This window comes from Falco punctatus (genome assembly GCF_963210335.1).
Source record: "Falco punctatus genome assembly, chromosome: 3".
Classification (NCBI taxonomy): Eukaryota; Metazoa; Chordata; class Aves; order Falconiformes; family Falconidae; genus Falco; species Falco punctatus.
This window is the reverse complement of record NC_137582.1, coordinates 106,329,347-106,343,719: the sequence shown is the minus strand read 5'-3', so window position 1 is coordinate 106,343,719 and position 14,373 is coordinate 106,329,347. Positions and strand designations below refer to the sequence as shown.

Here is a 14,373-nt window from a genome sequence, read left to right as displayed (position 1 = left end):
GGGTCTTTGCGCTAACACCGTGCATTACCGCGCTGCTGAATGGTCTCTGCTCAAAAAGTCATTCATCGGGAGCAAATGATGGCATCCCACATCCAGCATAATAGCCCTTCCCTGGAGTTTGCCGGGGAAGGTTTCAGTCTCAGCGGCTGAACTCTGGAGCAGAAACCCTCAGCCCCGCCGTGACGGCTGGCAGCCTTGCTCCTTATTAGCCCCGGAGCGAAGGGGAAAAAAAAATCTGTGGGATAAGAAAGCCCTGATAATAGAGGGATTGTCAGGCAGGCCGCGGCAAGAGGAGAACGGAGCCTTTTAAAAGGCTTTTGCTGACAAGTGGACTTTGTCATCCGGAAAGCACTTGAGCTTCACCACAGACCAGCGAGAAAAAGGCTCCGTTTGTGGGGATGGGGAGAACCGGGGCGGGGGGCGGCAGAAGGTCAGGGAAGGGGCTGTTCCCAGGGAGCGCGCGGGAGCCGCTCGGGGCAGCGGGAGCTGGGGCTGCCGGCGGCACGGCCCGGCACGGCGACCTCCGGGCACGGCGACCTCCGAGCGCAGCCCCGAGCGCGCCCCCGCAGCAGCCCGCTCCCAGTCCGCTCCCGGTCCGCTCCCAGTCCGCTCCCGGTCCGCTCCCAGCCCGGGCCCGGCCCGGCGGGCTGAGGGCGCTGGGCCAGCGGCGGCGCCGTCCGGGCGAGCAGCCGCCCCTGCGGGAGCAGCGGGGTGCGGGTGGCCCGACCGACCGGGGCCGGAGCGGGGGGTCTGTCACCCCCTGACACGGGGGAGGGGGATGCCCAAGAACGCTGTGACCTCAGTGACCTTGGGGACAGCCCGGGGCGCAGGGCGGCGCTGCGCAAGCCCCGACTCGGGGGACCGGCGACAAGCCCCGGCAGGTGGCCGGGGGGGGAGGGGGCTGCTCGCTCCCGCCGGCCCGGCAGGCCCCGGCACGGCGCGCAGGTCGAGCGCATCCTCCCGCCGAGCGGCACCGCCCCGCCCCGGGACCCTCCGCCCCCGCCCGGCCGAGGGGGCCGGGCCGCTGCCGGTCCCTCCCCGGGGCGGCCCCCAGCCCGCCCCCGCCGCGGCCCGGCCGCCGCCGCGCTGGGCTCCGCGGGGCGCGGGTAGGTGCGGGGCGGGCGGCCGCCTCCCGCCGGGGAGTGCGGGCAGGGCCCGGCTGCCGCGCTGGGCTCCGGGGGGAGGCGGGTCCCGGCGCTGGGAGCAGCCGGGGGGGCTTCGGCCGCCCGCTGGGCCCGCCCGTCCCGGGGATCTCTGTGGCCGCGGCGCGCCGGGGCTGCCCCCCCGGCTGTGCCCCGCTGCCTGCGCGGGACTGGGGGCGCGGGAGTTACCGGGCCGAGGGGACCCCCTGCACCCGTGATGCGGCGGGGTGGGGGGGGCGAGGGGGAGCTCCTGTGGGTGGGGGAGTCCCGTGGCGGAGGAAGGGGTCTCACGGGGGAGGGGAGGTCCTCATGGGAGGTCCCATGGTGGGGGATTCCTGTGGGTAGGGGAGTCCCATGGGGGAGAGGGAGTCCCATGGCAGGGGGTCCCGTGGAGGGGGGGGGGTCCCTTGGAGGGGATTCCCATGCAGGGGGGGTCCCATGGGAGAAGAGGGGGTCCCATGATGGTGGACTCCCATGGCAGGGGGGGCCTATGGGAAGGGGGGTGTCCCTTGGAGGGGGATTCCCATGCCGGGGGGGTCCCTTGGAGGGGAATTCCCATGACAGGGGGGTGTCCCATGTGGGAAGAGGGGGGTTCCATGGTGGGGGATTCCCATGGCAGGGGGTCCTATGGCGGGGGGTCCCATGTCGCTGTGCAGTGCTGGAGGAGCTGGCAGCACCCAGCACCTTGGCTGCAGGCATGCCTGCTGCTGGTGCTGGGTGCTGGGTGCTGGTGCTGGGTGCTGTGCCGAGGGCACATGTGGTCCTCAGCTCAGGGGTGACGAGCGGAAGGCAGTGCTCCTGAGGGGCTGTCGGGCAGCCCCCTGGCCAGGGGCACGTGTCCCTGGGCCCAGGGCAGGGAAATGGGGGCACCTTGCGCTGGGGAGCTGCTGCGGTGCAGGGCAGCACCTTCCTGCCACAATTTCTGTCCCTGGTCTGTGGCCTTGGCGAGGGAGCGGCCAGAGGTGACGATGGCACGCAGCAAGGTGGTGGCTGAGAGCGATTAAACTAGGGGGTTTTCCTCAAATGGTGCAATGGGGTGGGTGGTGGGTGTGAGGGGCTGTGGGCTGTTTGCTCTGTGGGTGCTGGGTACGTGGTGTGGCACAGGAGCTCGGTACGCTTCGCCCGGGGCGAGGAGCTGTGGGGACGGGACGGTGCCTGTGGTGCTGTGCAGCCACCCCGGGGGGTCTGGGACAGGTGCCAGTCCGCACAGCACGTCAGCCCGGGGGGGTGGAGGCCAGGAAGGTAAAGGGTGGCCCTGGTGACTTGGGTGGTAGCACCCCTAGTCCCTGAAGGGGGTTTCGAGGGGACATGGAGATGTGGCGGAGGAGGAGCAGGGCTCCAGGCCTGCCCTGGCTGCTCCCCAGTGCCTGGCCGCATCCTGCACTGCTCTGCCTGAAGCGGGGCACGGGTGTCAGGAGCCACCAGCCCGGCTCTGAGGGATGCGCGGGCAGTGAGGGGGTGTCTGTATGGGCTCTGCCCGCCTGCAGCGCCTGGGGAGAGCAGAGCCTGGGTCCTGCACTGTCCAGGGGTTCCCCATGCGCATCGGTGCGTTGGCCGTGGCTGCAGAAATGCCCTCTGCCGTGCTGGAAGAAGGTGCTCAGCCGTCTGTCTCTGTCTTATGCAGCTTTCTGGTTCACTGTGCCGCCACCATGTCTCAGAGCCCCCCTGGCAGCTTTGTGGACGACAAGACCTTTCTCCTGGAGTACCGATGCCACCCTGTGCCGCCGGAGCCCCCCAGCCCGACCTACCTCCCCAGGAGGCCCAGCTCCACCACGGTGCCCGAAGCCACCTCTCCCACCTCGGCCGAGCCCCACCGCATTGTCCTCAGCACGGACAGCCCGGCTGCGCTGAAGGTGGGAACCCAGCAGCTGATCCCCAAAAGCCTGGCTGTCTCCACCAAGACCAAGACCAACCCCTGCCGGCACCAGAGCCTCGGGGCGGCTGGGTCCAGCCGGGAGCCCCTGGGCCCCGACACGAAGCGGGTGTCCGTCCCCAGCCTCTCCCCGGAGGTGGAGGATGATGGTGGAGGGGGGCTGAAGCGCAACCTGAGGAACATGTCCTATCGCGCGGCCATGAAGGGCCTGGGCACGGAGCCGGAGCCGGTGGCCACCGTCCCCTCGCTGAAACCCGTGTCGGAGGAGGGCAGCGCCCTGCCTGCCCGCAGCCCCGGCAGGAACAAGGTGGGTTTCTGCAGCCACTGTTGCCCACTTGCTCTGGGGTGGAGATGGAGCCCTGCTTTCCCTGGTGATGTGCTGCTGCTGGGGACCCGCAGAGCCCTTTTCCTGCAGCTCCTGTGGGTTACAGAGCTGCGTGAGCCCGGCATGGAGCTGGCAGGGCTTGCTGAGCCTGCTGATGTGACTTGTGCCTTGGGAAGCGTGCATGGCCCCGCAGATGCTGTAGGTCCCCAGAGAGCCTGGGAAGAGCTGACATGGCTCTAGGGGGGGGGAGACTGGCTGTACCGGGGCCCCCGCTTGTCGGCAGGCAGCTGCGGGCCTGTTTGCAGGGTGGGGCTGGCCGGGTGTGTGGCTCCGAGATGGCGGCTGGTTGTACATAAACATGGGTGAAGCCGGTCTGGGGAAAAGGAGACTCCAGTGCAGGCAAAGTCCAGGTGTGAGGCAGATAGATGTGAAAGGCAGCGGCGTAACTACAGAATGGCTTAGATGGTGACCCCGATAACGCAAGGTGAAAGCTGAGTCACTTTGGTAAGGCAAACAAAAGCTAAGACAAAAATTGGGCTGAAAGAACGGGGTGGTATTTGCTGACTGGCTGCGCAGGTACCTTCCCTTCCCTGAAGGTGCTAAACGCTTCCCAGGGCCACAGAAATACGGTAACTGCAGCGTGTTCTCCTCTTCCTCTTGCAGAGAACCTTTGGGCGGAGGCGGGTGCAGAAGCGCGGCGGCTCGTTCAAGGACCGTGAGTGCTGCCTCCCGTCTTGCCAAGAGCACCGGCTCTGGCGTCCCCCAGCCTCGCAGGGCACTTCTTGGGGATGTGAATCCCTAGAAGTCCCTTTGCCACGTGTGCTGCCGCTTGTCCCTGGCCTGGGGCCATTGCTCTTGCCTCTGTTTCCCCACCTGCAAGAGGAGCATTGCAGCCCTGCTTTCCCAGGGGCACGGTGATGCTCAGGCTGCGGCCGTGCTCGCTCCCGGCTTAGCTTGCTCTGGGCAGACGGGGGAGAGCTGTGTGCGGTGTGTGGCTGTGGGAAGCTGTCAGGAGCAGGAGCTGCTGGCTGATCGGTGCAAAGTCCAGCCTCAGCAGGGAGGTGCTGGCTCCTGGCCCTGGCGCTCATGGCAGGGCTCTTGGCCGATGGGGTGAGGTGGTGCTGGGAAGGGGAGCCATGGGCTGCAGCTGGGACAGGCTTCACTGACCTCATGCCTTCTCCTCTGCAGAGCCCCGGCTGTATCAGGAAATCCGTGAGAGAGGTCTGAACTCCATCGGCCATGAGTCAGATGAGGATTTGCTGGAGGAACCCATCCCAGAAGACCCGTCCCGTCCGGATGCCGCTATCGTGGTGCAAAGCTATCGCCCGGCACAGGTGACCTGGAGCCAGCTCCCGGAGGTAGGGGCAGCAGCCCAGCCCGGAGGGTCCCAAAGGCCACAGTTGCCCTCGCCACGGGCTGCTCCGGTGCTCGAGTTGTGTTGCAGCCCCAGCTGCGTGTCTTTTAAAAGCTTGCCGAGCTACCAGACAAGCTGTGAGGGGCTAATTCTGCGGTATTAGTCTTTGCAGTGGGATGTTCTGGGGCTGTCCGGCCCCGGCTGGGACACGCAGGTTCCTGCCCAGGCTCGTTGGGATGCCGGCTGAGCCGCTGCTTGCGGGAGCTTCACCCACAGACAGGGGAAGGCTCCGGCTGGGTACCCGGGCTTTCCCCGCTGGCCCTTGGGAGGGTGGTCTCCTCCCGTGGAGCAGCATCAGCGAACCGCCGTGGGCTGGCAGCTGCGGTGGGAGCTGCGCGGGTGGGATGCGCGGGGTGGGCGCAGCCGCGGACCGCACTAGAGGGCGTGCAAGGACCGCCGGTGGCGTGGAGGCGGCTGCTGAGCGTAGACTCTTAGGATGGTTTTGGGTTGGAAGGGATCTTAAAGCTCGTCTGTCTTTACTTACTTATTTATTTATTAATCCCGGCCTCTCGCCCACAGGTGCTGGAAGCGGGCATCCTGCGAAAGATATCCCCCGAAGAGCGCAAACGGCAGGAGGTGAGAGGAGCCTTAGACATGCCCAGGAGTGCGGCGTAAGCGCCGACAGCAGCAGGGACGCGCGTGGCCATGTCTGAGCCCCCGAGCCCAGGGGTCGGCACGGAGCAGGGCTCAGCTCCTGCCTATGGGGTTTGTTGTGCTGCTGCTTCCAGCTCTGGGACTGGGTGGTGCTGGAGGGCTCATCCCCGTGTCCTGGCAGGGAAGCAGGCAACTCTTCTGGATGCTGATGGGAAATAGCCACTGGAAGGGGAAATGTCTTAGTGCTGGGGCTTGTTAATGACCGAGTGTCCTAAACCACGCTGAAGTTATTGGTGTAGGCCAGGCAGTGCCTGAGATGGTAGAGGCAATGCCGTACTGTTGGATCGAAGCTATTTCCAGTGGCTTCGTGCCAACCGAATGTAAATAAGATACAGCAAGTTTTAATTCACTGCCTTGTTTTGTCAGTTTGTGCTGTCGCATCTCCAGTGCCCTGCTTTTTTCAGGCAATGTTTGAGATCATCACTTCTGAGTACTCCTACATGCACAGCCTGGGCATCCTGGTGTGCCACTTCATGAGGTCAGAGGAGCTGAAGGAGACCATGACGCAGACGGAGCATCACCACCTCTTCTCCAACATCAGCGACATCCTGACTGTCAGCACGAGGCAAGTGGGGGCCGTCGGCGGGGGGTTGGGACCAGGCGGGTCTGGAAGGGGGGCTCTGACCTCCGTTTGTTTCCCATTGAAAACAACCGTCCCTTGGATAGTTGATGGTACTGGGACATCCCGCCTAGTGCCTTGTGCCATGGCACGCTGCCGGGCAGCTCCTTCCTGCTGTTACACGCTCGGCACTCAAATGTCTAGTGGAAATGTCTGTTATCCTGACACCCAGTTTTTTACTGGATTATTACAGTGGTGCTCAGCCCTGTGGCTGCAATGGGGCACCAAAAGCTGGCTGAGCCCCATCCCCCTGCTCTGCTTTGCCTGGAAATTCCTCCTCGGGTGCCCGGCGCTGCCACAGCAGTGGTCCCTCCCTTTGCGTCTGGGCTGGGGAGCCGGGCAGGGGGAGCCGGTAGCTCTGGCGTGGCCGAAAGCGGGGGCCGCTGAGGCTGGGGCATGGGGCATGGGGCAGCCGAGTTGCTGTGGCTGCTCCGAAGTTGCTGTTCCGAAGCGCGGGCTGGGGATTGCTGCAGTGCCAAAACTGCAATGGCACCTTCAAAGAGCCAGTGCAAGCGTGGGCTCTGCTGCTGGGGAGAGGGGAGCGAACACCCCAGGAGCCAGTGCTGGGGGCGTCCGGCGAGCCGTGTCCGTGTGGGAAAGCAGCCAGAGGAGAGCGCAGGCAGGGCTGCAGCAGGCCTGGGAACTGCTGCGGGGGCGGCGAGGGCTTGCGGCTTCCCACAGCTGGGCAGGAGCGGCCCTGATGGGGCAGAAATTAATTTTCCCAGAGAGCTAAAGCGGAGGAGGGATCTTGTGCGGGAACGGAGGAAGCGTGTGCATCTGGGGGCCGGGGAAGCTCTGGAGCTGCGTCCCCCATCTCTGCAGCGGAGCTGCTGGGAGCCACGCTGGGGGTGTGGCTGTCTCCGCTGCACGGAGCTGACCTGTGCAGAAGGGACCCTCTGGGAAAACGGGAAGAGTTGCAGTGGGAGCGTTGTTAAACATCTGTTCAGTTTGTTCAGCCCTTATGGGTCGTGTAGTGAAGTTACTTGAAATTCTCTCCTTAGCTTCTTTGAAGACCTAGAGAAGCGACACCAGGAAAACATTCTAATTCCTGACATCAGTGACATAGTGGAAGAACACGCCTCAAACCACTTCAATCCCTACATCAGCTACTGCTCCAATGAAGTCTACCAGCAGAGGACACTTCAGAAGCTGCTGTGAGTACTGCTGTGGGCTTGGACTTGCAAAGAGGTTACCTGCAAGGGGTCTCCGGGCTGCAGGGGGCTGGCTGGCTGCACATGGGGCAAATGGGGCCGTGACCTGCACGTGGCTCCCTGTGGCTGTTTCCTTTTCCCTAGGGAAGGCTGTCTGCTTTTTGAGCAGAGGTCAACTTCTAAACCTCAGTGTGTCTGTGCAGGGTGATTAGGACATGATTTGAGTTGTGCTGTAAGAAGGACGAGGATAAGTGGGGGTGATGCTACCATGTACTGAAGTCAGGCAGGTCTTATAGTATACATCAATATATATATATATCAAATACATCAATAACACATATGGGGTGTGTTAGGGACTTGTATGGAGGCTGTTCTCCCCATCATACTGGTGGTACAGGTCACATTTGTGTCCGCTGTTGGCACATCTATGGCATTACCCTTCTGCCAGTGGACTCAACATCTCCACGTGCTTTTCTATCGCCTGCTTAATGGATCAGTCCATTTTCTGCCCCAGCTGCGTGCTCTGAGCATGGCCACCTGCCACGGAGCACCAGAGGCAGAGCGGTCGCTGCACTGCATATCCCATGCAGGGAAGGCTGCTGGAGAATCTTGATAACTGAAGAAGAGAGTTAATGGTGCTTTCTTGTCCTGTTCCAGAACCACAAACCCCTTATTTAAAGAGACCTTGAAACAAATTGAAAGGAAACCAGAATGTGGAGGCCTGCCAATGATCTCATTTCTCATTCTCCCTATGCAGAGGGTAACACGTCTTCCTCTGCTGTTAGATGTAAGTAAGTCACACTGTGGTGTTGCTTGGCCCCTGTGAAGAGGTGACTGTTTATACCCTTCTTGGTTTGCTGAGCTCAGGACAGCCTTCTGCTTGGCCTTCCATCCCACGGGGAGCTGAGGCTGGGATGCTCGAGCCTGTATTCAGAATTTGGATCCAGAGTAATCTGCTTCTCGTGGGTGTCAGATGCGCAGCTTAAGGCTTTGTGAATAACGCTTCCCATCTCGGCACCGTCCACCTGAGTGACATGTGGCCCTTCAGTGCCCCGTGCTGCATCTGGGTACCCAGGGTGTGGTGGCATGAGCATCCTCTTTGATTAATGGTCAGGTGGCCCAGGAAGGGAAAGCAGGTCTTCACTGAAATCCAGGACTTTGGGACCCAGCAGCTCTAAACAGCAAAGCTGCTGGGTATGGGATTTCTAGTAACTGCTCCCAGTCTGTAACAGGCTGCAGGGGTGAGGGCTGGGGGGGCTGCCCCGTGTGCAGGGTGACGTTGTTGGTCAGGCACGTATCTGATGGGAAAGTCCCAGCAGAAACTGGCTTCACAGCTACCAGCACTGTTAAACCTGGCTCTGACCTGTCCCACTGCCAGGCTGGCGGCTGGGGACAGCTCGAGCACGTGTCGCATCCTGAAATCCCAGGGAAGCAGTTGGTGCGCAGTCTTGCAATATCACTAAAGCATCTTATCTTGAAATTCTAGACCCTCTGTCAAAAAACAAAAGCAGGCACTGCAGCATACGGAGCTGCCACCCAAGCGCTGAAAGCCATCAGCAAGGTGAGGCCCGGCTGCCCGCCCTCCACCTTTCTTCCTCCCAGCGCACCGCTCCCTCACCCTGCCCTTCTGGCCTCTTGGTTTTCCTCCCTGCATCGGTTCACTTGAGACTTCTCTGCTCCAAATAGCTGCTGGGGGTACATGTCTTCTCCCTTGGTCACCTTTTTCACCTGATCTTGGGTTTTTTCCTTTTCTTGACTTCTTCTCTATTTGGCCCATCTTTTGTCCTTCCCTCAGTGTCATCTTCTCCATTAGTGCTCTCCCTTCTCAGAACTTCCCTTGAGGTGACAGCGAGCTGCGACGCTTGCCATGGTTTTTGGAGATGTAGGCAAGGAGCAGTAAACAAAGCAAAGCGTAGAGGAGTGAAGGAGCAGCAGAAGCAGTAGCAGTCATGAGCCGTGTGCTGCTCCTGCTCCCACGTCTCATCTCCATCTGCTTTCCCACCTGGTGGTCATCCACACAAGGCAATGCACCATGGAGGTTATGGCCACCAAAGTGGCGGTGGCAGCTCTTCCTTTTGTGTCCCTAAAGATCGGCTCTTGGCAGTGTGCTCCTGCCACTCATGGTCTGTCCCGCTCGCTCATCCAGTGGGGGGACAAAATGCACGTTGCCTTGGCTGGGCCAGTGGGACCACCCTTCCGTGGGCTGGGGGGGCGGCTGGCAGGGGGGTCTCTGCTTGGGACAGGCAGCGCGAGGGGCTGGGGTGCCACGCGGCTGCCCTCTCGGCGGTGCAAAGGGCGCTGCTGCTTCCCCTGCCTGTGGAAGGCTTCTGTCCTCCCGTCCGTCTGTCTGATTGCTTATCCTCCTGTCTAAACCTCCTCTCTTCAGATGATTCTTCCTCTTCCTCTTGCCCCTCGGTGAAGCTCGGTGTTGGTGTGGTTTCACTTTGGTCCTTCTGCAGGCAGAGCAGACGTGCCATCTCTCCACTGGAGATCCCTGGCAGGGGACCCTCCGGCTGCCTGTCACGGGTGCCGGGACCCGGCTGTTCCCCCTGCCCGGGGACGCAGGGCAGCCTTCGCCGGCAGTACTGGTGCCAGTGCGGGGGATGGATGGGCTCAGCACCCCGTCATTCTCCACTTGTGGTGGTTTTCTCCTTCTAGCTTGTGAAGAACTGCAATGAGGGAGCTCGTGCTATGGAGAGGACAGAGCAGATGTACACCCTGCAGAAACAGCTGGAATTTGGAAAAAAGAAGGTGAGGTCCTGTGGAAGTGGCAGGGGGAGATCTGCTGGGGTGTGCTGTTAGAGTGGCCCAGCCCAGGCGTGTCAGACCTGTCCCGGGAATCCTTCCAGGAAGCCTTGGCCAGCCGCAGCACCGCTGCTGCCAGGAGCAGCACCACCGCTCCGTGCCCGGGGTGACCGTTCTTCCTGCTGTTCTGACTTCAATAGAAGTGTCTGGGCACCTGCCCTGCCAGCTCGGAGGGTTCAGGCCTGGATAATCCGCTGTCCCTCACAACCCTTCACTGTCTCTTCTGCCTTGCCCTGAGCTTTCACCTCCTGCACACGAGTGGTGAGAGCTGGACTCGCCTCTGACGAGAGGAGGTTTTACGTGGGTGGGTCGGCTGGCAGCAGTGCCTGCCCTTGCTGTCTTGTTCCAGACAGACCTGGGGCTTCGTCTGTCTGTACGGACTGTCAGATGTGGGCAGCTCGCTCAAGGGCAGCAGTAAAGCCTCGACATTGTGCCCCACGGCTGCAGTTGGGGGGGCTGCGTCTCCAGATGGGCTGCAGCGGGGTGCACTGCTGCTCTGCTTGCCTGCCTGCCTCCTGGAAAAGATATCTAAAAGCATGTGATGTGTCCATCCTGACTGAGCCCAGGGGCCGCTGCAAGTTCAAATACAGCTTCTTGGCTTGATTTTGTGTGCTGCTTGTGAGAGGGGTATGAAGTCAGACTTCCCCTGGATCCGTTTCAGCCTTTCCCGCTGATCTCCGCTTCCCGCTGGCTGCTGAAGCGGGGGGAGCTGCACCTGCTGCTGTCGGAAGAGGTGGGCATCTTCCGCCGAGGCGCCGGCAGGCTCTGCTACCTCTTCTTGTTCAATGACGTCCTGATCATAACCAAGAAGAAGAGGTAAGGCTCAGGGGGGCTTCCTTTCCTGGGAAGACAACTAGGGGGATGAAAATCTCATTGCCCAAGCAGCACGTGGCTTCCTTTCCCTGGAAGACAACTAAGGGGGTGAAAGCCTCAGCTGCCCAAGCAGTGTGTAGCTTAAGAAATTCTTGAGATTTCCCCGTTTTGACCTTTATTGAAGTGTCCCTTGTTAGCCAGAAGGGAAGCGCCCAGCTCCACTGCCCATGGCCTTGCTTCTGTTTGTGGGTTGCTGGCAAGGTGACAGAGCCATGTCCTGCCCCTGGGCATCAGCTCATGTCCTCGCTGTGAAGGCTGAACGTCACCTGCCGGGGCTCTGAGCTGGCACTGGGTGGCAGCTGGGTCCTCGCCGGCTGCATCCTCTCTCTGGCTGATCCTGTCTTTGCCACAGCGAGGAGAGCTACACCGTCATGAATTACGCCACGCTGGACCAGGTCATGGTGGAGAAGATTGAGAATGCAGACCCACCTTCCCCTCCTCCTGGCAAGAGCGGGAGCGGTGGCACAGCCCGCGGCACAGCCGGTGGGCACCTGCTCCGGGTGGTGATGGAGAAGGACAGCGAGGGCAAGCGGGAGGAGATCGTGCTGTCGGCAGAGACACTGTGAGTGGGCTGGTGGGATTTCACAGGGTGCACATTCTTGTTTGTGGGATAAACTGGTGCCCTGGAAATCCCCCTGAGGCTTCTGCAAAGCGCCCTTTCCCTCCCCGCTCCTCCTCCCGGAATGGGGGACCTGCACAGGCTTCTCCCCTTGCTGTTTGTTTCTCTCTCTGATTTCCCTTATAATTCCCATGTAACGCTTCCACCGTCCAAATTAAGCAAAGCAGCTGGGTGGTGTGTACTGCTTGTGAAGTATCTTTACGCTGAATGCTCTTGATCAAATGCTTGTCCTGCAGGAAATTTCCAAGCTACTGCTGGCAACACGGATGCCGTCTCTAAGGCTTTCTCTGTAATCTGGTCTTTCCCTTTGCCAGGAGTGACCGGGCCCGGTGGATTGCTGCGCTGATGCACAGAGAAAAGGAAAAGCTTGACACCACTCCTAAAGGAGGTACCAGCATCCTGGAGGGCAGGGCTGGCTGTGCGGGGATTAGAGCTTGTGTTCGAGCTGGAGCATTTGCAGGTTTCTACCCTGTTCTTACCTGCTCCTGCCGGAGAAGGAACTGAGGATGTGTGCGGATGGAGAGGGGAGCTCAGGGTACCGCGCCTTGCTCGTTGGGCATTGCCTCCCATTAAGTTATCAGTCACAATAAACCTTAAATACATTTCCTAGGAAGCACAATGAAATTCCAGGAATGCCTCAGGCTGGTGGTAGGCTGGGATTTGGCTTTCCCTCCCCGCGTTCGTGCTTGGAGGGGGCAGCAGGAGAGCCAAGGGGAACGGAGCAGGACTTGCGGTGGAGCCTGGAGGGGTGGGCAGCCAGGCTGGGCTGGGGAGGGGGGCACCGCCAAACAGGGGTGCTGGTCCTGCCTTTCACTGGGTCCCTGTTGTCCTCTTGCTGTCATCTGCAGAGCTGAGCCAAGTGGAGATCACCCGCGCCTACCTGGCTAAGCAGGCGGACGAGATTTCCCTGCAGCAGGCAGACGTTGTCCTCGTGCTGGGGGGCGAGGATGGTAAGTGCCAGCCACGGTGTGGAAGGCTTACCTTGGGCAGAGCTGTGTGTGGGGAAGCTTCATTGATCCCACTGAACTGGGATTTTGGCAGTTTTTGGAAGCCTCCAGGAAGCCCTAGCTGCTGGTGGGGTCCATGTCGCTGGCTGGCTCTGTGTCCCAGCAGGTCCCCAGAGGCTGATGACGGTGGCACTGCCATGGGCGGCTGCTGCGCTGCTTAGCAGTGCCTCCTGTGTGCAGGCTGTGGCTGGCAACCAGCAGCAGAGACCTCAGAAGTGAAATAAGCCCCAGAACAGGCAGTAAATCCACAACCTCCTCCCCTGCAAAGCTTTCCCCGGGTGCCTCCAGCTGGCCCCGCTGTGGGAAGGGGAGCGGTGCAGCCCTCTGCTTCCACCTGCGTCCCCAGGAGTCCTGGCCCTTCCTCGTTGTGTGACCAGCTCTGTTCTCCTCCTAGGCTGGTGCTGGGGTGAGAGGCTCAGGGACGGCGAAAGGGGCTGGTTTCCCCAGTCCTGCGCTCGGCAGATCACCAGCCGCACGGCAGTGGAGTGCAACGTCCGCCGGATGGAGCGGCTGCGCCTCGAGACCAATGTGTAGGCTCATGGGCTCATGGCCCAGGGAAGGTGCCTCTGCCATGGCGTGTCAGGGGTCTTCAAACCTCTGCGGACTGAGCCCGTAGCGAGAAGGGAGCGGGAGAGCCTTTATTCTTGAATTTCATTTCCCTTGAACTGTCACAGGCGGCAGATCTTACCGTTCCGCACTGGCCTTTGTAGTGGCCGTGACAGCAGCTAATTAATGTGAGACCTGGCATTTGAGCGCTCCTGGCCAAAGCTCATATTAATGACCTGGAACAGGCTTCAAGAGGCAGCCAAGGTGCTGGCTGAAGTTGAAAAGGCTGCGGCTGTGTTCTGGGCTCTGTGAAGCGGCTCGTGCCGCCGTCTCTCTCCCTCTCACTGGCTGCACGCCTTGTGGGGTAAGACCCGGCACATGGGGAGAGTATACCTGAATCAAGAATTTTTTAGGAACTTAAATCTATATGCTAGGCTTATTCCTTCACCCTGTTTTCCCCTCCTGTTTCTTTTTTTTTCTCTCCCCCTCCACAATTATTCTTGGTTTTCATGCACGCTCTACAGGGCGAGGGTGCCCACCGCCCATCAGTCCCACGCTGAACTGGCAGGTGCTGGGGGCTGGTGCAGTCCAAGCTGTTCTGGAGTCAGCTCTGGGGCCAGGAATGGGATGCTCCGGCCAGAGAGAAGCAATCTGTGAGTCCTGCCAGCCGAGGAAGCCAGGCACACCAAGAGGAGCAGTGCTGCAGCCCCTGCTGCGCTTCCCATCTCCTGAGATGGCCAGGCAGAAGCAGGGGTTTTGGTCCTCCTGGAGAGGGATGTAGTTGGGGGGGGTGTCAAAGCTCAGCCTTCCCACAGCAGAATGGTCCCTCTCCTCCCCTTCTCCCTCAGGATTAGCACCAACAAGTCATTAACGAAGAGGGCTGAGGCAGGGTCGTTAGTCACAGTGGAGCAGTTTGCATCTGGGGTTTTTATGGGTCAAATCTTTAGTGCCAGTGGCAGGAGATGGGTGGGCAGCTCCGCTGGGGGTCTTCGATGCTCAGCCAGTCACAGCTCGTGGAGGGGAACCAGCACCTACTATTTCAGGATGAGGCAGCTCCGTGCGCTGCCTGGCTTTGGAGTCACAGGGGCAGCATTGTTGTGATGTGGCTGTTTTGATTAAACTGTCAACAGATTAATTAGATTAACAATAAATTCTTGGAGCCCAGTGAAATCCGCGTTCTCCTCGCCTAAATGGGAACTGCACGCAGTGTCAGCAGCGCCGGTGGGTCCCGGTGTTTAACCTGTTAGTGGCAACGGGTGGCCCTGAGCATGCAGCTCCGTGTTGGGGGGACACTGGGGAGCCAGTTTTCCCCACCACGAGCTCGGAAAAGCAAGCGTCCTTCTGC

General features: G+C 60.9%; 1 protein-coding gene across 2 annotated transcripts; it reads left to right on the top strand.

The window, feature by feature from the left end:
• The first annotated feature begins 2,038 nt into the window (after window positions 1-2,038).
• Window positions 2,039-14,198, top strand: ARHGEF16 (Rho guanine nucleotide exchange factor 16). 2 transcript variants are annotated; one of them, XM_080380321.1, is made up of 14 exons: window positions 2,039-3,322; window positions 4,004-4,055; window positions 4,529-4,698; window positions 5,274-5,330; window positions 5,813-5,973; window positions 7,029-7,181; window positions 7,836-7,965; window positions 8,665-8,739; window positions 9,837-9,929; window positions 10,645-10,799; window positions 11,209-11,418; window positions 11,790-11,863; window positions 12,324-12,425; window positions 12,877-14,198. In XM_080380321.1, the coding sequence occupies exons 1-14, from the start codon at window positions 2,609-2,611 to the stop codon at window positions 13,014-13,016; spliced, it is 2,286 nt and encodes a 761-aa protein (XP_080236447.1). In that variant the 5' UTR covers window positions 2,039-2,608; the 3' UTR covers window positions 13,017-14,198. The 2 variants fall into 2 exon arrangements, 1 of the variants encoding a protein (XP_080236447.1); XR_013926991.1 differs by lacking the exons at window positions 7,836-7,965; window positions 10,645-10,799; window positions 11,209-11,418; ... (1 more) ...; window positions 12,324-12,425; window positions 12,877-14,198 and having other exon boundaries at window positions 5,813-7,181; window positions 8,665-9,863.
• The last annotated feature ends 175 nt before the right edge of the window (window positions 14,199-14,373 follow it).